General features: G+C 41.5%; 1 protein-coding gene across 1 annotated transcript in view; it reads right to left on the bottom strand.

The window, feature by feature from the left end:
* Nucleotides 1-2,518: 2,518 nt before the first annotated feature.
* Nucleotides 2,519-22,270, bottom strand: part of LOC143290097 (outer dynein arm-docking complex subunit 4-like) — a 31,295-nt gene continuing 11,543 nt past the window's right edge. The window contains exons 4-12 of the mRNA XM_076599387.1: nucleotides 21,612-21,673; nucleotides 17,271-17,439; nucleotides 16,342-16,545; nucleotides 14,569-14,776; nucleotides 9,378-9,464; nucleotides 5,964-6,160; nucleotides 5,491-5,559; nucleotides 4,845-5,057; nucleotides 2,519-2,619 (exon numbers count right to left, since the gene is read on the bottom strand). Coding sequence (XP_076455502.1) covers nucleotides 2,519-2,619; nucleotides 4,845-5,057; nucleotides 5,491-5,559; nucleotides 5,964-6,160; nucleotides 9,378-9,464; nucleotides 14,569-14,776; nucleotides 16,342-16,545; nucleotides 17,271-17,439; nucleotides 21,612-21,673 — 1,310 coding nt within the window. The remainder of the gene's footprint in view (nucleotides 2,620-4,844; nucleotides 5,058-5,490; nucleotides 5,560-5,963; nucleotides 6,161-9,377; nucleotides 9,465-14,568; nucleotides 14,777-16,341; nucleotides 16,546-17,270; nucleotides 17,440-21,611; nucleotides 21,674-22,270) is intronic.

The raw sequence follows: 22,270 nt of genomic DNA, 5'->3' as shown, positions 1-22,270 counted from the left end.
CATTGGGACGGATCCCAAAGGCTAGTTAGCCCTCAAGGCTACAGCACTAAGTCCCAGTGCACTTTGACTTCTAGTCTGAGAGACATAGTCCTTCATGAAAGACTAAGCTGCTAATGATTTCACTTTGCAATTCAGAAACTGCTGATAATACAGCTCTCACTTTAATGTTGGCCATACTGAAAACACATGTCAGATCAGTGATTTGATGTAAATGGCCAGTACAACACATCTACAGCCACTTTCCTCCCTGCCCCCGCCCTGCTCCATCCCAGACTCAGTGCGCACCACACACAGCCAGAGGCCTGTCATGGATCCGGTCCCCTTTCTCACTAAAGAATCTTCAGCAAAAATTTTCCCCATGGAAACCCTCTTCCATTAGGAATTCCACCACAGAATGAGACTCAGTGACCTGCGGGCATATGAAGCGCACTCCCACAGCCTGATCCATCCCAGCCATTGACTGCTGACAACTTTCTGCAGGCTGCTCCAACATGTCACACTCAGGTAGATAAGCCACCAAGCCTTCCGCACGCCCCTTCGTGATGGTACCTACCTGGGCAATTACACAGCCCTGTCCCAGAGACACCAGGGACCTCAAGTCTCTTGTTGCCAAATGTCTGCCCTTCTATGCATAGGCAACATGCCAGTGCTGTCTTTTTTTTTCTGGGGGGGGGGGGGGGGGGGGGGCAACAGAGAAATGGCGGGGGGAGCCTCCTGTCAGCTCTCATGGAGGAGCTCTACACATCTGGCTGTCACGCCTAAGGCAAGCCCAACATGGTGGCCTACCTCTGTCTCGTGCCACAGTTTCCTATAAACACATATACCACTTCCACTATCAGCCCACATCCGATGTGGAATCATCAGATCAAACCACATGTGCACCTCCTTGCATTGACGCTCAACCGTGCTCAAGTGAGACAACCCTACAAGGGTACGTGTTTCCTTCCCTTCCTTTGATTCGAAGGGCTCTCAGTAAAGTGTGGATTCAACACACTGACCCGATTTTCTTTGCGCTACATTTATCAGCACAGCTGTGGTCCACAGACCTCCCCCACAATACAGCTGCGGACCTCAGTCTTCTTTTCCCGCACCAATATCCTTAGGTGACACAGTACACTCTACCTTCATTGAATTCTACTTGAGGGACATCTATCGCTTTAGGGATGATGGCTCAAGAGGCATTGCCTCTGCAGTGGTCACACAACAGGCCATCGCAGCGCACTGGCGATAAAACAGAAGGATCGAGACTTGATGTCACCTCAGCCAGAGCACATGAAGTCAGAGCATGGTCCTCTTCTCTTGCCTCAGCGCATTCAACACGGCTGCAAGACATCATGGATGCTGCATACTGGAAAAACCCTGCTACCTTCATCGACTTCTACCTGAGAGACGTCGCACGCTTGCGGGATGATGGCTCAAGAGGCATCACTTTTGTGGTAGTTGCACAACAGGCCATCGCAGCACACAGACAGTAGAACAGGTGAGCCCTCCACCTTGTCGCGCTATTCTGCACTAGTTGGGTCACGGTTAAGTATGCGTAATTAAAAGGAAATTTTCTATCTAAAATTACGTTTAAATAACATACTTACCGTTACCCAAATTTAAGACTCTCCCGTCCTCCCCGTTTCCTGTTCTCCATGCTCGCTGCGCCGGTGATGGCATATTGCCGTCAAAAGAGGGCGCTAGCTAGCGGGACAAAGGGGAAGTTACCTACTTCCGGGAGGTCATTGGCCGTAGTTGCTTTCGTTTTCTCCGCATAGGCGGATAGTAGTTTGCACAGGACAGGAATGTCAGACCCCTGCCGGAGTCTGCACTAGTTGGGTCACGGTAAATATGTTATTTAAACGTAATTTTAATTAGAAAATTTCCTATTATGTGGAGGTTTTCTTTACAGAAATTTGCTATATATTTTGTGTATATTTATAGAAATAAAATTGCTCACGAATGGCTAGCTTTCTAATTAAGGGAAATGAATGGGAAAATCATTTTTATTAAGAAAAAAGGCGCAGTAAATATTGACAGTGCAACTGAAATTTTCATAACAATGTTATTCTTTAGTGTGAACCCCCTCCCCCCCCCCCCCCCCCCACCCCGGGACCATGACAGCAAACTGGAATGTGGAACTGAATGGTCACTTCAGAGACAGTACTAACTGAAACAGGGGGCTCACAAGTTTTGTTACACAGATTGATTGGACGCTATAAAATTAAGTTTACAGAAAATATTATTTCTGATGCATAAAAAGCTGGCAAAGACAAAAATGGTAGCCATTGTGAATGAGTTACTGGCTCCAGCCAGAAACGGCATTTGACTGGCTAGCAGACAGTGGACTATTAGCAAGACTTCTTATCACCGAGTTACCACAAAAGTTTGGCCAAAATGAGCAAACAGATAGGCCTGGTTTGCATCAGTTTGACATGGTAAGTATATTTAACCAAACAGGAAGTATAATACAAACTCCTCATTTTACTACTAAAGTTGCTGCCAGTTACAATCTTGCCTGCACTGAGGTCTAATGCTACAGACTGTGCCAGCTGTTCAACAGAATTACGATGTCAGGCATCTTCCAGTTCAGAGAAGGGATATTCATACTGCTGTTGCCTTTATCTTCTGTATCAGCTGGTGATCACATAAGATTTAGGTTTCATGTTCGGGCTGTCATCTGGGCCTTTGGTCAGACCTAGTTTTTGTTTGTCTACAGCTGGGTCTGTTCTGAGACTGTTTGTCCACAGCTGGGTCTGTTCTGAGACTGTTTGTCCACAGCTGGGTCTGTTCTGAGACTTTGTTTTCTTCATTCTGGGTCTACACTTAGAGAGAGATCTTAGAGATGGAAAGAGAGATATAGATCCAGTCTTCATTCAAACAAGACAATCTTAGAGATAGAAAGAGAGATATTGATCCAGTCTTCATTCAAACAAGACAATCTTAGAGATAGAGAGATATAGATCCAGTCTTCATTCAAACAAGACAATCTTAGAGATAGAAAGAGAGATATAGATACAGTCTTCATTCAAACAAGACAATCTCCAGATGAACATTGAAGCACACAGGCAGATATTCACATATATTTACTAATATATATTCAATTCAGAAAGCATTTTTTTATGTTAAAATTTTGTGCAAAGCAGAAACCTCTTAAAACACAATATATTGATGATAATATTCTATTTCCAAAAATATACCACAGTGTCAATATCAATACTTCTTTTTCTCTCCGGGAAATGCTTTTACAGAGTACTCAAAAACTGTTACAAAATTATGATATCAAAACTAAGCACCACACATTAATAATATTAGAAGAGGTAAAAGATTATCAAAACACATTGCACAAAAGTTTTAGAGAAATATATAATCATTTAGAAAATGTAAATGAAGTTCCAAGGATTTAGATAGTTCCCCTCTTTTCTATTGAAACTACCATAAACACATGAAATATAGGCTGTACATTTCAATAGTTCTATCATTTTTTGTTCAAAACATCACTGTAAGATCAGAACCCTGACAAAACTTTGATTGAAAGTTTGAATGTACAGAAAGTTGGTATCACATCCTGAATGGCCTGACTGGAAACCCTACAAGGTCTGAAAGTAAAACGTTTCTATATATACGCCAGTCTTGGGTTGCAAGGCTTAAATGCTGGCTGGAACTGGCTGCAAGTGGCTTGTTGAGAAAATAGAGGAGAAAATGAAAATGGAATCATTGGTGGATCGTGGTGCTGTCTGAAAAAGTCTCTGCAGTCACTTGTGATGATGGATGTATCACAGTCTGGTTTTCCCCGTCTCCTAACCTTTCATGCTTGTCACACTTCACTGGCAAGACGTTCAGTCCATCACTGCAGATGTCACAGTGTTTGATGTTTACACAAATCTCAGTTCTCTGAGGAAAGAAAAACAAAAGATAAAACATCATTTACTCCAACAATTGAATGTTGAATAATTCAAATAATGGGCTAAAAACAAATTTTTGGTGTTCTGCCATGAGGGCACTGAACCATCAGTGTTGATTTGACACCTCTATAGCAGATTGTATGACTGAGCAGTTCAATGAGCATGAGAAATTTGTATGAATCAGAATCAAATCGATTTTAATGCCAATTAAACCCTAACAAGATTTACAAGACATGCATGCACATGTATGTTTCCAATTTCAATCTTTTGTTCTCGAAATCGATTTGCTCAACTTTTAGCTTTAAAAACAATATTTTTTAATTCTTTAATTTTTTTTACGCCACTTATATTGAACTCTTTTTTTTTTTTTTTTTTTTTTTTTTTTGTTGCTGCCCCATCAAATACACCGTTTCAGTGGCATTACTCCCACGCCACTCATTTAGATTCCCCCATACACGGCCACACCCGGGTTTGTCCGTCACAGTTCCAGCATCGGCAGTCCACAGGCAACCATATCGATGTTAGGTCGCCAACAGGCCACACACTAGAGGAGACCCTGCACTGCTGCTGAGTCACTTTGGTGATGTTCAGTGGTGCCTATTCTGATTTAACGTACTTAGGACACCACCTACTAAGCTCCCTACTAACGACAATAATGGCCTTCATCCTGAAGTCTATGTACTCATGGTACAGCAACTTAACTGTTGTGAGGCTGTCTCGATCAGCACTTGCAATGGAGCACTTAACACACACATGTCCAGTTGTGCTCTACCAGACCAGGCGACTGGGCTGCTGAGCGATATTAGTAGCGCTAGGTTTGCTTAACGTTAAGAACGTTTCTAACTCTACAGTACTTACCAAACTTGGGAATATTTTTAAAACTAAGCAAATTTAAATTAGCACTGCAAAGATTACTCATGCATCCAAGACGAGTGCCTGAGGACTTGACTGACTGACCTGCTGTCTGCTCCGTCTCGGCTCCAGTGTCTTGGTCTTGCTGTGTCTCTGTGTCGGAGGCGGCTTCCTCATCCTTCCCGCCGTCACCCTTGTCGTCGTTCCTGGCGGAGGTGGTGGCGCTGTTATTCTCATCCTTGCTCTTGACATCCTGCACAATCTTCTCGTTCACCTCCTCCATGGCCTTTTTGATGGCGGCCTCTGCCGACGGGTCCTCTGTGAAGGAGGTGTGCAGAGAAGTCAGTTGATCAATGATGAGCAATGGCGGACTTGAGAGTTCGATTAGTCAAAAAACTGTATAGTCAGGTTCCAGAAACTGAGGGCTGTGTCACTGATCCCTGTACGTGTTGACCCATTGCCCTCCATTCCCCAGTTAGAATCCAAAATACATAAAGAAAACAACTGAATCTTAAACAGAAGGGAAAGAAGGAAAGGAAATTGATGTAACATAATGAAAGTGACCAAAATAATGAGAAAGGAAATGAAACTGATGTAACATAATGAAAGTGACCAAAATAATGAGAAAGGAAAGGAAACTCATGTAACATAATGAAAGGGACCAAACAGTGTGACCGTACGTTACACACAAAGGAACGTATCACGGTCTGTTCACCAATGACTGAATCAAGACACCAGTAGTTATACTTACTCAGCACCTTCGCCATATCCAAAGCTTTCTCAAAGTTAGAGAATGCCGATGTCAGCTCGTCCAGTTTGACTGGAACATGAAGACAAATGAATGTAAGATGGCTGATTACTGAGGAAGGGTCAGTTTATGCGGTGAGACTAAACAGGTCAGTGTCAGATTCTATACTTTCCTGTGAGAACAACTTCAGTAAGTAATTTCCTGTTGTGGGCTGTGCGTGTATAGAGCGATTGTATCTTTGTTGTGTTGTGCTGAAATGGGCAAGTGCAAGTGCAAGTGCTCTTATTAACATCAATTATTGTTGTAAGGCTAAGAAATCGGAGACGCAGATATATACCACCATCGAAAAATGTTTCACACACACACACATACACACACACGCGCGCGCGCACGTACACACATGCGTCCTTCCAACTATGTGCCCTTCCGCACTTCCCCGAAATACAACAGAAGATTCAGAAAGGCAGACAACTCACCCTCAGACTGGGCAATGAGCACAGACGCATGGAGTTGCCACACCTGGTCATCCGCCAACTCGGCCGCCGCCAGGGAGCGCTCCCCGTAATCCCTTGCCTTCTCGGGCCGGTCCATCTCCAGGTGACATCGACCAATCTCGTGACACAGCCACGTGGTTTCCAGGGGTGTCTTGGACAGGGGCAACTTAGTGTCCCACCTGCCACACAGGTCAGCAGGCAAGGACCACGGTCAGACTGTATCATGGTACTGATCCACGTCACCAGTTAACACAAACTATCAATCATTGTATGATCCACGTCACCAGTTAACACAAACTATCAATCATTGTATGATCCACATCACCAGTTAACACAAACTATCAATCATTGTACTGATCCACGTCACCAGTTAACACAAACTATCAATCATTGTATGATCCACGTCACCAGTTAACACAAACTATCAATCATTGTATGATCCACGTCACCAGTTAACACAAACTATCAATCATTGTATGATCCACATCACCAGTTAACACAAACTATCAATCATTGTACTGATCCACGTCACCAGTTAACACAAACTATCAATCATTGTATGATCCACGTCACCAGTTAACACAAACTATCAATCATTGTATGATCCACATCACCAGTTAACACAAACTATCAATCATTGTATGATCCACATCACCAGTTAACACAAACTATCAATCATTGTATGATCCACATCACCAGTTAACACAAACTATCAATCATTGTACTGATCCACATCACCAGTTAACACCAAACAATCAATCCTTGTACTGATCCACGTCACCAGTTAACACAAACTATCAATAATTGTATAATCCACGTCACCAGTTAACACAAACTATCAATCATTGTATGATCCACGTCACCAGTCAACACAAACTATCAATTATTGTACTGATCCACGTCACCAGTTAACACAAACTATCAATCATTGTATGATCCACGTCACCAGTTAACACAAACTATCAATCATTGTACTGATCCACGTCACCAGTTAACACAAACTATCAATCATTGTATGATCCACGTCACCAGTTAACACAAACTATCAATCATTGTATGATCCACGTCACCAGTTAACACAAACTATCAATCGTTGTATGATCCACATCACCAGTTAACACCAAACAATCAATCGTTGTATGATCCACATCACCAGTTAACACCAAACTATCAATCATTGTATGATCCACATCACCAGTTAACACCAAACAATCAATCATTGTATGATCCACATCACCAGTTAACACCAAACAATCAATCATTGTATGATCCACATCACCAGTTACACCAAACTATCAATCATTGTATGATCCACATCACCAGTTAATACCAAACTATCAATCATTGTATGATCCACATCACCAGTTAACACCAAACTATCAATCATCTCATTGTATGATCCACATCACCAGTTAACACCAAACTATCAATCATCTCATTGTATGATCCACATCACCAGTTAACACCAAACTATCAATCATTGTATGATCCACATCACCAGTTAACACCAAACTATCAATCATCTCATTGTATGATCCACATCACCAGTTAACACCAAACTATCAATCATTGTATGATCCACATCACCAGTTTACACCAAACTATCAATCATTGTATGATCCACATCACTAGTTTACACCAAACTATCAATCATTGCATGATCCACATCACCAGTTAACACCAAACTATCAAGCAGCACGTTGGAGCATAATTATGATCTGTTCACATCAGTTAAGATTTTTTTTTTAACTGTGTTGGTATGAGCACTGACGTAACAAGACCCAGCAACATTGCTGGAACAGTCCTCCAAGGATGCAGAACAGACAGGACGACAGAGTTCCAGGCTTTGACACACAACCGTCAGATCTGGAAGAATCTGATGAACAGTTTTAAGCAGTGCTACAGCGACTGTTCACAGAGTTAAAGGAGAAAACAAAATGAATAAAAGACAGTGTGTGCATGATTTTTCCATGAAGGGACAGGGAAGAACGCAACTTTCCGAAAATGGCCAATTAGATTTGTATTCACGTTTACTGTATTCGTTTGCCTTCTAAGCATCTTTTGTATTTTATGATTTATCTATTTTCTAAATCAATATTTTCATTTTCTTTTAAAGGTAGAGACACACATTCATGGATGCATACATAGGTACGTAGATACATACCCTGAAGAAAAACAACGACAATTACAACAAAGTGTAAAAGGTGTACATAATGCATCAACTTAACTGGCAGATATTTACAGCTAATAACTAATTGAATGCAACCGAATGAACAGATCAGAACAGCCAAGGAACTGATCAAAGCTGCATAAAAGGTGTAGCTTTCTTTGACATAAGTATATTATACACTCTACTGTGTTTCACGTTTAATTAGAGATATATGTGGCAACCACTTTGTTCTAAATTCATGCATAGTGCATACTGTTGCATTATATTCCTCTATATAAAGTTATATAATTTCAAAAGACTGGGTGCAGGGTAATTTGGGAGATGATGTGCGTGTGTGTGTTTGCGCGCATGTGTGTGTTGGGGCTCGTGTACTTTTGTGTATTTAGGCCTTTGCACTTTTGTTTGTGCTTTTATATCTGTGAAACTGCATGTTTGCTGCTTATCTGTTATGCATGTGTGTGTGGGGGGGGGGGGGGGGGGGGGGGGGGGGGGGGGGGTGGGGGGGGGGGAGGGAGGGACAGGGGGGCGGGAGGCTCTGTATGTTTTACGTTTATATGCTTATTTGTATATTTATTATCATTATTTTCCTTTTATTTTATTTTATTTTATTCTTATTTATCTTTTTGTGATTTTATTCATTTATTTTTATTTTCTTTTTTTTTAAATATCCATTTATTAATCAATTTATTTATATTCTTTCTTTTTTTCTTCTTCTTCTTCATCTTCTCAAGGCCTAAGTGCGTTGGGTTACGCTGCTGGTCAGACATCTGCTTAGCAGATGTGGTGTAGCGTATATGGATTTGTCCAAACGCAGTGACACCTCCTTAAGCTACTGATACTGATACTGCTCCACACCACACAGTATTAGATTCCGGGTTAAAAAAAATGTTGGCGCATGTGATGCATTCTGACAGAACTTGTGTTTGACTCCAGAAGAATGTTTGATTTTTTAGTATAAAGAAAATATTAACAGGTATATTTGGCACTGTATGATGAGAGAATTGTTTGAGCCTGTATCATATTTGAAAGCAGTTACTTAATTCTTCGTTTTATTTCATGTTAGTGTTTAACACAAACATAGGGCAGGCCCTCAAGGCCTGACCAGCATGTTCGGTTTATTTGTTGGTCAGGCATCTACTTTTTTCACACAGGTGTGGTGTAGTGCATACGGATCAGCCTGCAAAAAAGAAGAAGAGGCCAAAGAAAAGTTGTATAGTGATACTGACACTTTGATGGCCTTCTCAAAGTCTCCTTTCCTGGCATACACCCTGCCCAGGTTGTCCAGGCCTCTGGATACAGCTTCCTCGATGTCACTGCAACACACCAACCACTTTTTTTTTTCTTTTTTTCCCCAGTCACATGTGTTAACTGTGGTGAAGTCTGTGGTACATGCAGATTACAAGCATGGCAGTAAAATATGTAACAAAAGCACACAACATAGTCATAGCAATTCAAAACCTGATAAAAAAAACACAAAAAACATTACACACACACACACACACACACACACACACACACCAAACGAAAACAAACGGCCGAACGCACGCATCCACGCACACATGCTCCATCCACGTGCACAGCACATTACGCGAAATCAATTGTGGAAGGTGGCACAATGGTTAAGACGCTCATCTGCCAATACAGTGTCCGCTAGGGTCTGGGTTCGATTCTTGGTGTTACCCTTCTCCCAAGCTTCACTGGAAAATCCAGCTGAGTGTCTAGTCAATCAGATGAGACTATAAACCGAAGCACCCCGTGCCGCATGCATTTGGGGCACTAAAAAAGAACCTGTGCAAAAGGCCTGACTAGCGCTTTGGGTTATGCTGCTGGTCTGATGTGGTGTAGCGAATAAGGATTTACCTGAACAGTGACGACTCCTTGAGAAACTGAAACTGGAACTGAAACTGATTGTGAAGTCAATTAAAGTTGTATACATATATACATGTAGGCTGGGCTGTGGCGGTGTGGTCACTGGTGGTGTAGTGTAAGGGGGTGTCAATAATCAGATGAGCACAGTGCCATCATTATCCTATACAAGGGTCACTCATTATGTTTTGCAGCCTGGTTTTTCAACAACATTTACAACCAATCTGTTTACTCGAAGAATCCCCCATCAGCCTGCACACATCTTGTCATCTTCTCAAACCAGCTGTCCGTGACATCCGACCACGTAGATGGGGACAGATCCAAAATGACAACCTCGAAAAAAGCTCGGACATCTTTGTTGATCTGAAACTGCTTTCCCTTTAACTGCCTCTTGAGGGAAGGGAATAAAAAACAGTCACAGGGAATAGGCAATATGGTGGGTGAGTAACCAGCTTAACATTGTTGTCGGATAGAAAATCCAGAGTTGCAGCTTTTGTGCGCGCGATTCGGGGACGCCGTTTGCACCATGCCTGGTAGACTTCAGGCAAACTGTGTTTAACATGCCAGCCGTAACCGTCTTTCTGTCCTCAAGCCGTATGGTGACACGTGGCCAGATTTTGCAAAGAAACACGCTTTCATTTGCTTGGAAGCACTTCTGTTTCTTTTGAATTTCACAGGTGGGTTCCCGTCTGGGAAGACCCACACCGCTGACTGTTGCTTTGTCTGGGGGTCATATTGGTATACACAGGGGGGGGGGGGGGGGTCATATTGGTATACACAGGGGGGGGGGGTCATATTGGTATACACAGGGGGGAGGATCATACTGGTATACACAGGGGGGTCATATTGGTATACACAGGGGGGGTCATACTGGTATACACAGTGGGGGGGGGTCATACTGGTATACACAGGGGTGGTCATATTGGTATACACAGGGGGGGGGTCATACTGGTATACACAGGGGTGGTCATATTGGTATACACAGGGGGGGGGGGGGTCATACTGGTATACACAGGGCGGGAGGTGTCATACTGGTGTACACAGGGGTGGTCATATTGGTATACACAGGGGTGGTGGTCATATTGGTATACACAGGGGTGGTCATATTGGTATACACAGGGGGGTCATATTGGTACACACAGGGGTGGTCATATTGGTATACACATGGGGGGGTCATATTGGTATACACATGGGGGTCATATTGGTATACACATGGGGGGTCATATTGGTATACACCGGGGGGGGGGGTCATATTGGTATACACATGGGGGGTCATATTGGTATACACCGGGGGGGGGGTGGTCATATTGGTATACACATGGGGGTCATATTGGTATACACAGGGGGGAGGGTCATACTGGTATACACAGGGGGGTCATATTGGTATACACGGGGGGGGTCATATTGGTATACAGAGGGGGGGTCATATTGGTATACAGAGGGGGGGTCATATTGGTATACAGAGGGGGGGTCATATTGGTATACACGGGGGGCGGGGGGGGTGGTCATATTGGTATACAGAGGGGGGGTCATATTGGTATACAGAGGGGGGGGGGGTCATATTGGTATACACGGGGGGGGGGGGGGGGTCATATTGGTATACAGAGGGGGGGGGGTCATATTGGTATACACCGGGGGGGGGGGGGTCATATTGGTATACAGAGGGGGGGTCATATTGGTATACACGGGGGGGTGGGGGGGGGTCATATTGGTATACACAGGTTTCGTGTCCTCTCACAATGTCCCAGACGTGAGTAGACCTTCCTCCGTCAAATGTTCTCAGCATGTGGTGCACCAATCCACCCACACCTCTTCTGCTCTTCACTCTGGTTATGGTACCCAACGAGCACGTTTCCTTACGCCAAGGCAGTCGTGAAGAATGCGAGTGAGACTTCGCGATGAGATCTTCACATCAGCGTTATGTCATTTTGCGGTCCTGAAACAGGGATCCTACCCTACAGACATTTACCGGGTTAACGGTCGTTGCCATTCAACAACAACGGTCATCGTCTTCCAACGTTGTCTGGCCAGACACTGAACAGTCTGAATCACCTGAAAACAGTGACTTTAGACAGAGAATGATCTCCAGATCAGTGTTTTAAACTTCGAAAACACTATTGAAAAGATTTTCCCTGGCAGTACATCATAATTCGAAAATCCCTTTGCGAAAGGTCAGCACTGCTGGCAGAAGATCCACCACCTTTACCGGACATTGAATGAAAATGAGTGCACGGAATCAAGATTTGTTTTGTAGTTTTTTAAAATAAAAGTATTATGAACTTGATCTACGATGTCATGTAAACATCAAATTAGTGACTTCATTCGTTCATGTTGTAAAACATAATGAGCACCCCATGTATATATATATATATATATATATATCATATGATGGAGTCTCCCGTCGGTGCGACGGATGAGCAGGCAGGCAGGCTTATCTGTCGGTGTGTGTCGTCATATGGGAGAAGAGGCCGATTCTGGATGGGCAGCACTTCCCACAGGTGTTGCAAGGGAAAACGTCTCCAGAAGTTGAAACCTGCTTCCTTCGCTCACGCTTCTCCTTAATGGCCAGCTTTCTCTTGTTTTCAAACGTCTTTATGCCACTAGAGCACAGCATCCTCCAGTGAGAGCGGTCAAGGGCATCAGTTTCTCACGAAGCGATGTCTATGTCACAGGCTTTGAGGTTTGTCTTCAAGGTGTCCTTGAAGCGCTTGCAGGGTCTTCCCAGTTCACGATGGCCTTCCTTCAGCTGGCCATACAAAAGCATCTTCGGGATCCTGCTGTCTGATATATATATATATATATATATATATATATATATTCATAAAATAGATTAAAAAAAAAGATTAAAATGAATAATATATGATTATAGTAATATAAAATATAATTGCAATAAGCTGTTATTAAAAACATGTGAGGCAGAGGAGTGACTCACTTTGCAGTTTTGTATTCTGTGTGCATTTACTGCATAAATTACTGGCGTGATTTTTTAGTGTGATTTATTTTTAAAATAAAGATTTAGTTCAGGTTTGTGTTTTTGCAATTAATGATGATTATGATCTTAAGGCTGATGATGATGACGATGATGATTATGATGATGATGATGATGATGATAGCAGTAATGCATGCGGCATTTCAACCATCTCAAAGCGCTTTACTATGTCAGACATGAACCATAACACACACAGATACTACTTTTCCTTACCCAAACTGTCTTCGGAAACATGATCCCCACTCTCAATTTCTCCCAGATGCCGTAGGTATTATATTATAAAGACTGTTTGAAAAAAAAGGTATTATATATATTTATATATATTAAATACCCCACTCACAATTTCTCCCTGATGTCATCGCCCTCCTGGTAATGGTGTTGACTGCTTGAGAAAGGTATCTTTTTAGATTTGTTTTAATAAAGGGATACAGTTAACTGCTTGAGAAAGGTATCTTTTTAGATTTGTTTTAATAAAGGGATACAGTTAACTGCTTGAGAAAGGTATCTTTTTAGATTTGTTTTAATAAAGGGATACAGTTAACTGCTTGAGAAAGGTATCTTTTTAGATTTGTTTTAATAAAGGGATACAGTTAACTGCTTGAGAAAGGTATCTTTTTAGATTTGTTTTAATAAAGGGATACAGTTAACTGCTTGAGAAAGGTATCTTTTTAGATTTGTTTTAATAAAGGGATACAGTTAACTGCTTGAGAAAGGTATCTTTTTAGATTTGTTTTAATAAAGGGATACAGTTAACTGCTTGAGAAAGGTATCTTTTTAGATACCGTTCTTCACCAAAGACGTCTCCACAAACACATAACCCCAACTCATTTCTTCTTCTTTTCTTCGTCTGTGGGTTGCAACTCCTAAGTTCACTCAAATGCACAAGTGGGCTTTTTATGTGTATGACCATTTTTACCCTGCCATGTAGGCATCCATACTCCCGTTTTAGGGGATATGCATGCTGGGTATGTTCTCTTTTCCATAACCCATCGAAACTTGGGAGAGAATCCGGCACTCTAACCCATTCAGCCACCGCACCCGTCGGCCCAACCCACACTTTCTCCCCACTGTCTTAGTTCTGGTTATGGTGCCTTCCTTACCCAAGGAAGTCTTCACAAAAACGTCACCCAAAACTCACAATTTCTCCCCGTCTTCACAAAATCGTCAACCAAAACTCACAATTTCTCCCCATCTTCACAAAAACGTCACCCAAAACTCACAATTTCTCCCAAAAACGTCACCCAAAACTCACGATTTCTCCCAAAAACGTCACCCAAAACTCACGATTTCTCTCCGTCTTCACAAAATCGTCAACCAAAACTCACAATTTCTCCCCATCTTCACAAAAACGTCACCCAAAACTCACAATTTCTCCCAAAAACGTCACCCCAAACTCACAATTTCTCCCCATCTTCACAAAAACGTCACCCAAAACTCACAATTTCTCCCCATCTTCACAGAAACGTCACCCAAAACTCACAATTTCTCCCCATCTTCACAGAAACGTCACCCCAAACTCACAATTTCTCCCCATCTTCACAGAAACGTCACCCAAAACTCACAATTTCTCCCCAATGTCGTAGTCCTCCTGGTGATGCTGCAGCGCCTTGTCGTACTGTCCCAGCTCCAGGTAGGCGTTGCCCATACAACTGTGCAGCTGGGCCTTGAGGGCCATCTTGTTGGCCAGCTGGGCCTCCGAATAGCTGTCTACCGTCTGCAGGCAGATCTGGGCCCGCTTCAGGGACTCCTTGAACTTGGAGGCCGACTGGGCTGTGTAGGGGGGAGGGAGGGAAGGGAGGGAGAGTAGAAAGAACAAGTCTGTGTAGTGATATACAGTGTATGGTTTTCTTTTCTTAATTTCGTTTTAATCAAGGATGCATGGCTACACTGTGGGAGTAACAGGATACTGGAACGTATATATATATATATATATATATATATATATATATATATATATATATATATATATATATATCTTTGTATATATGTGTGTGGAGTTGGGGGTTGGAGATATGGGCGTATGTGTGTGTGCTTGTACAAGTAAGTGTTCATCTCTGTGAGTGTGTGTTTGTGTGTGTGTGTGTGTGTGTGTGCCGTGGAAGCTGCGATACGTAGACTAGAAATGAGTGTGTGGAGGAGGGGGGTAGAGGAGGTGCAAGGTAATGTGTGTGTGTGTGTGTGTGTGTGTGTGTGTGTTGGAGCTCATGTACGTTTATATGTATTTGACTGTGCTTTCATATCTGTGAAACTGCATGTTTGGTGCATTTCTGTTGTGCATGTGTGGGTGTGTGTGTGAATGTGTGTCTTCATGTTTTACATTTATTCGCTTATTTATCACCATTGTTGTCTTCTTTTTTTTCTTTTTTTTTCTTTTTAAATATATCATTTTATTAGTATTACTATTATTATTACTACTACCTTTTTCTATATTATAATTATTATTCATTTATTTATTTATTTATGTAAGCTTATCTATTATTTATTCCCCCGTTTGTTTGTTTTTTCTCAAGGCCTGACTAAGCGCGTTGGGTTACGCTGCTGGTCAGGCATCTGCTTGGCAGATGTGGTGTAGCGTATATGGTTTGTCCGAACGCAGTGACGCCTCCTTGAGCTACTGAAACTGAAAACTGAATCAAGGATTTATAAACATTGAATTCATCATCGTTGTTATCGTTGTCTTCATCGTCAGATTCATATTTACCATTATCTTCTCCTTTTCATTTTCTTCTTCTTCTCCCTCCTTTCCTTCCTTTGTTCCTTCTTCTTCTTTTACTCTTACTTCCGTATTTTTCTTCCACTTCGTCTTCTCTTTCTTCATCATCACCATCACGATGATAATATAACTCGATGCGTCATCATTATTGTAGTCAGTCATAATCTAAATGGAGCATATAAAATTATCAAGTAATGAAAAGAATGATGAGCTTGATTGATGATGATGATCATAATTATTATTAACGATGATGATGACAACAACGAAACAGCTGATCAGAAAATATATTTCAATGCAATATGTAACAGCCGATAATTTTGTTTTTTGTTTTTTTGGTATCAGGGCATGGCAACATGCGTAGCCTACATGCCTGTCAGTTGAGGTTGTGTGTACTAGTTACTTACAGTTCTTGTCTGTGCCATAAATGTATTCTGCCTCTCAGTGTCTATAAATTTCGCGGAACGCCCGAGTACACGTGTTTTGTTACCGACGGATTTCTGTTTTTGTTTTGTAGTTGTTGTTGCTGTTGTTGTTGTTAATTTTTTTTATAATTTTTTTTTATCGCCAACATCCTTTTGCATTCTTCATTAGTTTCGTTTTTGTTTTATTGTGGCTCACTTACCATCGTCGATTTTCTCCAACTCTCCAATGATATAGTCATCCGAGATGGGCTTTTTGCTGGAGTACTTCTTTCTCATGGCGTTGCGCTCAAACCGACGGGCGTACATGGGCTTTTGCTGCCTCCAGAAATCAGTACGTGTGTCCAGGTACGACAACCCCTCATCAGCCAGGTCGTAAATTGTCTTCCCTGTCTTGGTGCTCGAATCTGCAAAACCGTGTTTTGTTTTTCTTATTGTTGAAGTGGAACGCGTGACAGAGTCTTGCTAGCTGCTTGAGAATAGCAGAGCAGTTCTGTATGTCCGTGTATCTGTCTGTCTAACACACAGACACACACACGCGCGCGCGCGCGCGCACGCACGCACACACACACACACACACACACACACTCACACGCACGCACGCACGCGCGCGCGCGCGCCTTGTTTATGCACCCGGGCTGGCCAGGCTATGAACATAGATCCACTGCGCATCACATTAACATGCTTGCATCACAAGAAGATGGCCGTGGCGCGCGCACAGGAGATATCGAGAGAGAGACAGACAGACAGACAGAAGAGAGACAGACAGACAGACAGACAGAAGAGAGAGACAGACAGACAGACAGACTGAGAAAGACCCGGAACTTCGACAAACAGGTAGAGAAACAGACAGCCAGCCAGCCACACAGGCAGAGACACTGACAGACACAAGAGACAAAGAGTCAGGCAGTGAAACAGAGCCAAAAAGCGAGACAGACAGACAGAAACAACAAACAGACAAACCAGGGTGGAGATGTAAAATAGATAAACAAGTATATTGTATGACATTAAACATGCGGCTTTAATACCCCCCGTTTCTTTCAATTTTTCTATATTCCAGACAAACCAGGATGGTAACGTAAACTGAATGAACAAACAATCGCAGTATGCATGTGACTTTTACAGTACTCACCCGTTTCTTTGAGGAGTTTTTCCAGGTACCTCTTGTCCCCGTACAGCTCGCCCAGCATTTGTTTGATGGTCTTCTCGTTGGCATGGGAACGGTTCAAATCCCGCTTCTGTTTCTGCTTCTGTTGGGTGGGGGGTCTGACCACAGCTCCTGGACGTCTCTTCTTCTTTTTCTGAATGGGGGTTGTGAGAGGTGGGGGTTCAAAATACAGCCATGAACGGATGCGTCTAGATGTACGCTAGCCTAACACGTTGTAAAGGCGTAAGCAAATGCACGGGCAAACACGCACACGTTTAACCACTCGCGCGCGCACACACACACACGCGCGCGCGCGTACATACATACACACTTTATTTAAGCACAACTATTCTCAGTCATTCAGATAGGCCATGCCTTACATCTTAATCCTTGAGTAACATTTTTTTTTTCAATTATGAGATCTGATCTCTCTCTCTCTCTCTCTCTCTCTCTCTCTCTGTGTGTGTGTGTGTGTGTGTGTGTGTGTGTGTGTGTGTGTGTGTGTGTGTTGTTATAAGGGCATGGGGAAGAGAAGCTTGTAGCTTTTCATTTTGCTTTCTTGCTTGCTTGGTCCCTTAGCTCCATGGGGAACCGTCGGGGCACCGCGATGCTGACTCGTGCACTAGCCTTCTCCATTCTGAACGATCATGTGTGAGTGACTGTGTCAGCCCTGTCCACTCTTCAATGTTGTCAGACCATTTTTTCCTTCCTCTGCCTCTTCTCTTCCCCTCTACCGTTCCTTGGAGGATGACTTTGGCAAGGCCGTTTGACCTTGTGGTATGACCATACCATTTCAGTTTCCGTTTATTCATGATGGTCAGTAGGTCGTCGTGTGGCCCTATGTGTTGAGTGATGGTCTGGCGAACTTGCTCGTTGGTGATGTGTTTGAGATTCGAGATGCCCGAGATCTTTCGATATCATCTCATTTCCACAGCATGGGTTTTCTTCTGCAGTTCTGTCGTGAGAGTCCACGTCAAGCAGCGTACAGAAATATGGAAAGAACCAACGCACACATGAGTCTGAACTTGTGACCTTTTACCCTCAATAAAACATTCGAGTTCCGAGTTCTCTGCCTTGTGTGTGTCAAAGTCAAAGTCAAAATTTTTATTTCAAGATGGTAATTGAATAAGCAACGACTGCTTTTTTACATCAAGCCATCTGAAGAAAAAAAAAGAAAAAAAGGAGAAGTGGGGAGATACACAGAACAAAACCACAAAAGTACTAGAAATATAGTTACGTGCATACACGAATCGTGCGAAAATGAAACACACATTAACATTTACAACACATCCCGTTTCACATACACATACACCCTCTTACAACACCAAAGGCATATACAAAACATTTCACAAATCATGAATTTGGTAACCAATAGATATAGATTTGTATTATTGTTCATCTTTTGAACAGTTAATAAGGTCATTTTTCATATTTTTCTTAAACACATTTTTATTCGTTATATCTTTTAAAATGAGTGGAAGGTTATTCCATAAATTTCCACCAGAGTACAGGAAGCTGGATTTATAAAGGTTGTTTCTAGGACGAGGTATACATATGGTTGTGTCTGTGGTCATTAGTTTAAAAAGTTTCTGTAATCTTTCGGGGAGCATTTCCATATATCACATTATGCATGCAAACAGCCTTGTTGAAGAACAGCCTGTTGTGGAAAGATAATACATTAAGTAGTTTATAATCCATATGGGTCAAGGAACTTGACTTCAACAATACTAATTTTAATGCTCTTTTATACACACGATGAATAAATTTTAAGTTTGTATTGCTGCAGTTGTCCCATAAAGTTGATGCATAATCGATGATTGGCAGAACATGAGCACAGAAAAAAAACTTTCGTGAATGAACATCAAGGATCTTTTTTATTTTTGCTAACTGACGTATTTTGCTAGAGAGACGTTTTCCTAAGTAAGTCATATGGTCAGTCCAAGAGAGATCTTTGTCAATAAAGACACCCAAAATTTTATGAGATTCTACCTCTTCAATTCTGTTTACTCATAGGAAAAGTGGTTTGAATATATGTTTCATCCTTTGTCTTTTTTGTCGTGCTGCTACATACATACATTTAGTTTTCTGTGTTTAAGGACATATGATTTAATTGTGTCTAATCACTAAGTCTCTGAATGTTGTCTTGAAGATCATCTGTGAGTTTACAGGTATCTGAATTGCTTGAATGCAGGGAAGTGTCATCTGCGAACATTTCACATTTACATGTCATAGAACAAGGCAAGTCATTAACATAAACAGAAAATAATATTGGCCCTAAGATGGATCCCTGTGGTACTCCATGTTGGATTGATTTGAATTTTGAGGTTTGATTATTTACTGCTACTAACTGTTTCCTGTCCGAAGGAAAAGATTCTATAAGATGAGTAAAATCTGGTGTTAAATTATACACTTCTAATTTACGAATTAACAACGGATGACTGATTACATCAAAGGCTTTTTCAAAATCTATAAAAAGGAGACCTGTGAATTTATTTTCATTAATGTTATGCAAAATACTATCAGTAAGTTGTATGAGAGCAGTGTGGCAAGAATGGTTTTCACGAAAACCAGACTGATCTTCGTGGATTAGTTTGTTATTGACGAGATAACTATTCAAAGCTTTTTGCAAGTGTTTTTCTATAGGTTTTGATAAAACAGACAAGACAGATATTGGTCTATAGTTAGATGGATTAGAAGAACCACCTGATTTGAAGAGAGGAATAACTCTAGCTTGCTTGAGTCTTAAGGGAAAATACTTCTTATCGATACACAAATTATAAAGATATGTCAGTGAATCAACAATAAAAGGAGAAGAAAGCTTTAGTATTCTTCAATCCAACCCGTCTAAGTCACTTGTGCCAGACTGTTTTAGCAATGAAAAACTCTTTCTAACATCTAAGACTGTCATCGGTTGGAGACTAAATGGAACGTTAATTTCCTTTGAATTAACATACTGTTTTAAACTGCAAAGGTCATTTTCACTGGTTCTGTCGTTTGATATAATTTTATCAGCAATGTTTGCAAAGTGATCATTTAAGTGATCTGCTGTTATATCAGTGATAATGTGTTGGTTTCTTGACACATGTTTATTGTTTAACATACTAATAGCTTTCCAGATTTTACGAGAATCTTTTGTGGAAACTAACATATTTTGAAAAAAGTTACATTTAGATTTACGTTTCATTGCATTTACCTTATTTCTCTGTTTCTTAAATTGTTCCCTTGTTCCATGGGTATTCAGATAATCTCTTAAATGTATTTCAATGTCAATTTCTTTTGTTATCCATGGTGGTTTTGTTTCTTGTCTAACTCTTTTCCTTACAAATGGTGCATGTTTGTTGTATACAGAAGAGAATGTATTTATCCAGAATTCAGCTGCCTGATCAGGATCTCTTATCTGGTATATGTAATCTAAAGGCGAGTTTGCTAGCTCTGAAAGAAAACCATCTTCTTTGAAATTCTTAAAATTTCTATAATATATAGTTTTATGCCCAACCTTACGAATTTTAACACTATTTTTGAATCACGTAAAACAAATAGGGTAATGATCGCTACAGCCACATGGTGGAACACAGCCTTCGACAATGTTTTGTTTTGTAGTTGTATAAATGTGATCTATCAAAGTGGATGTGCTTTCAGTTACACGTGTTGATCTGTCTATCAACTGTTCAAGGCCATGCATGGAGTAGCTCGGATGCCATTTTGGTTTGGGTTTTTGTAAATCTAAATTGAAGTCTCCCAAAATAATAGTTTCATAATCAAATATAATCCATAACAGAACTAAACCTATCCTCCCAATCTGTATTCTCTGACGGGTTTCTATATACAAATCCTATTAAAAGAGGTTTATTACCATTTATCTTAATTTCAACCCAGACTGATTCTACATTATAAGCTTCAAGATTACTTAGTCGTTTACAATTTGTGTGTGTGTGTGTGTGTGTGTGTGTGTGTGTGTGTGTGTGTGTGTGTGTGTGTGTGTGTGTGTGTGTGTGTGTGTGTGTGTGTGTGTGTGTGTCTGTCTGTCTGTCTGTCTGTCTGTTTGTGTCTCTGTGTGTATATCTGTGTATGTGTCTCTGTGTGCGATCGCTCGTGTGTGTGAATGCCCTGTCTCAACTCTGAGAGGAGAGTGGGGAATGTTTGCTGCACTGCTGTTCCATGACGCCAGTCGACCAGTTCCTCCATAATCAGAGTTAAAAATCAATCTAGCCATCAACCAACTGATCAAATAAAAAAAGGAAAATGGAACAGAAAAAGAACGGTGTTTTTGTTTTTGGGGTTCTTTTTTTTTAATTTTTTTTTAGACATGTTCAGTGCATTCCATACCTCATCTTGTTCTGTGAAGAAGGACAGGTCACCGGTTGTGTTGAGCTGCACTCTGTCTGGTGCTGCACACACACACACACACACACACACACACACACACACACACACATTAATGATATCCTGCACAAACACGTTGCAACAGTGGCAAAGAATGATAACAGCAGCAGAAACAGTAGTTGTAACAGCAACAGCAGCAGTAGTACTGAGCAGCAGCAGCAGTTGCAGCAGCTTCCTCCACTGGACCTTGAGAGGTGGCCGCGACCTGGACGTTAGTCAAATGGATGAGACCAAAAAGCGCGACCCCGTATGTAGCCCAAGTAAAAGAACCCAGGGCAACAAGGGAGTTGTCCCTGGCAAATTTCTGTAGAAATACAGAATACAGAATACTTTATTATCTTAAAAAGAGAAATTCGTTTGTGGTGTAAAAACACACAATACCCCCAAATCACTCATTCGACATGTATACATAAAAAGACAAAATGCTTATAAGTCACCCTACGGCAGCCCATACATACTATCAATAATCACCACAGATAACAACAGCAGGTTCCCTTAAAAAGTAACTAAGAGTAAATACATCATCTCAGCCATACGCGTACAACAAAAATCATAGATAAAGGATAGGAATAGAACAGCACATTAAAAGCAGACATGGCCAT

Source organism: Babylonia areolata, chromosome 15 (assembly GCF_041734735.1).
Source record: "Babylonia areolata isolate BAREFJ2019XMU chromosome 15, ASM4173473v1, whole genome shotgun sequence".
Classification (NCBI taxonomy): domain Eukaryota; kingdom Metazoa; phylum Mollusca; class Gastropoda; order Neogastropoda; family Buccinidae; genus Babylonia; species Babylonia areolata.
The sequence above is the reverse complement of the archived record's forward strand: the minus strand, read 5'-3'. Positions and strand labels throughout refer to the sequence as shown.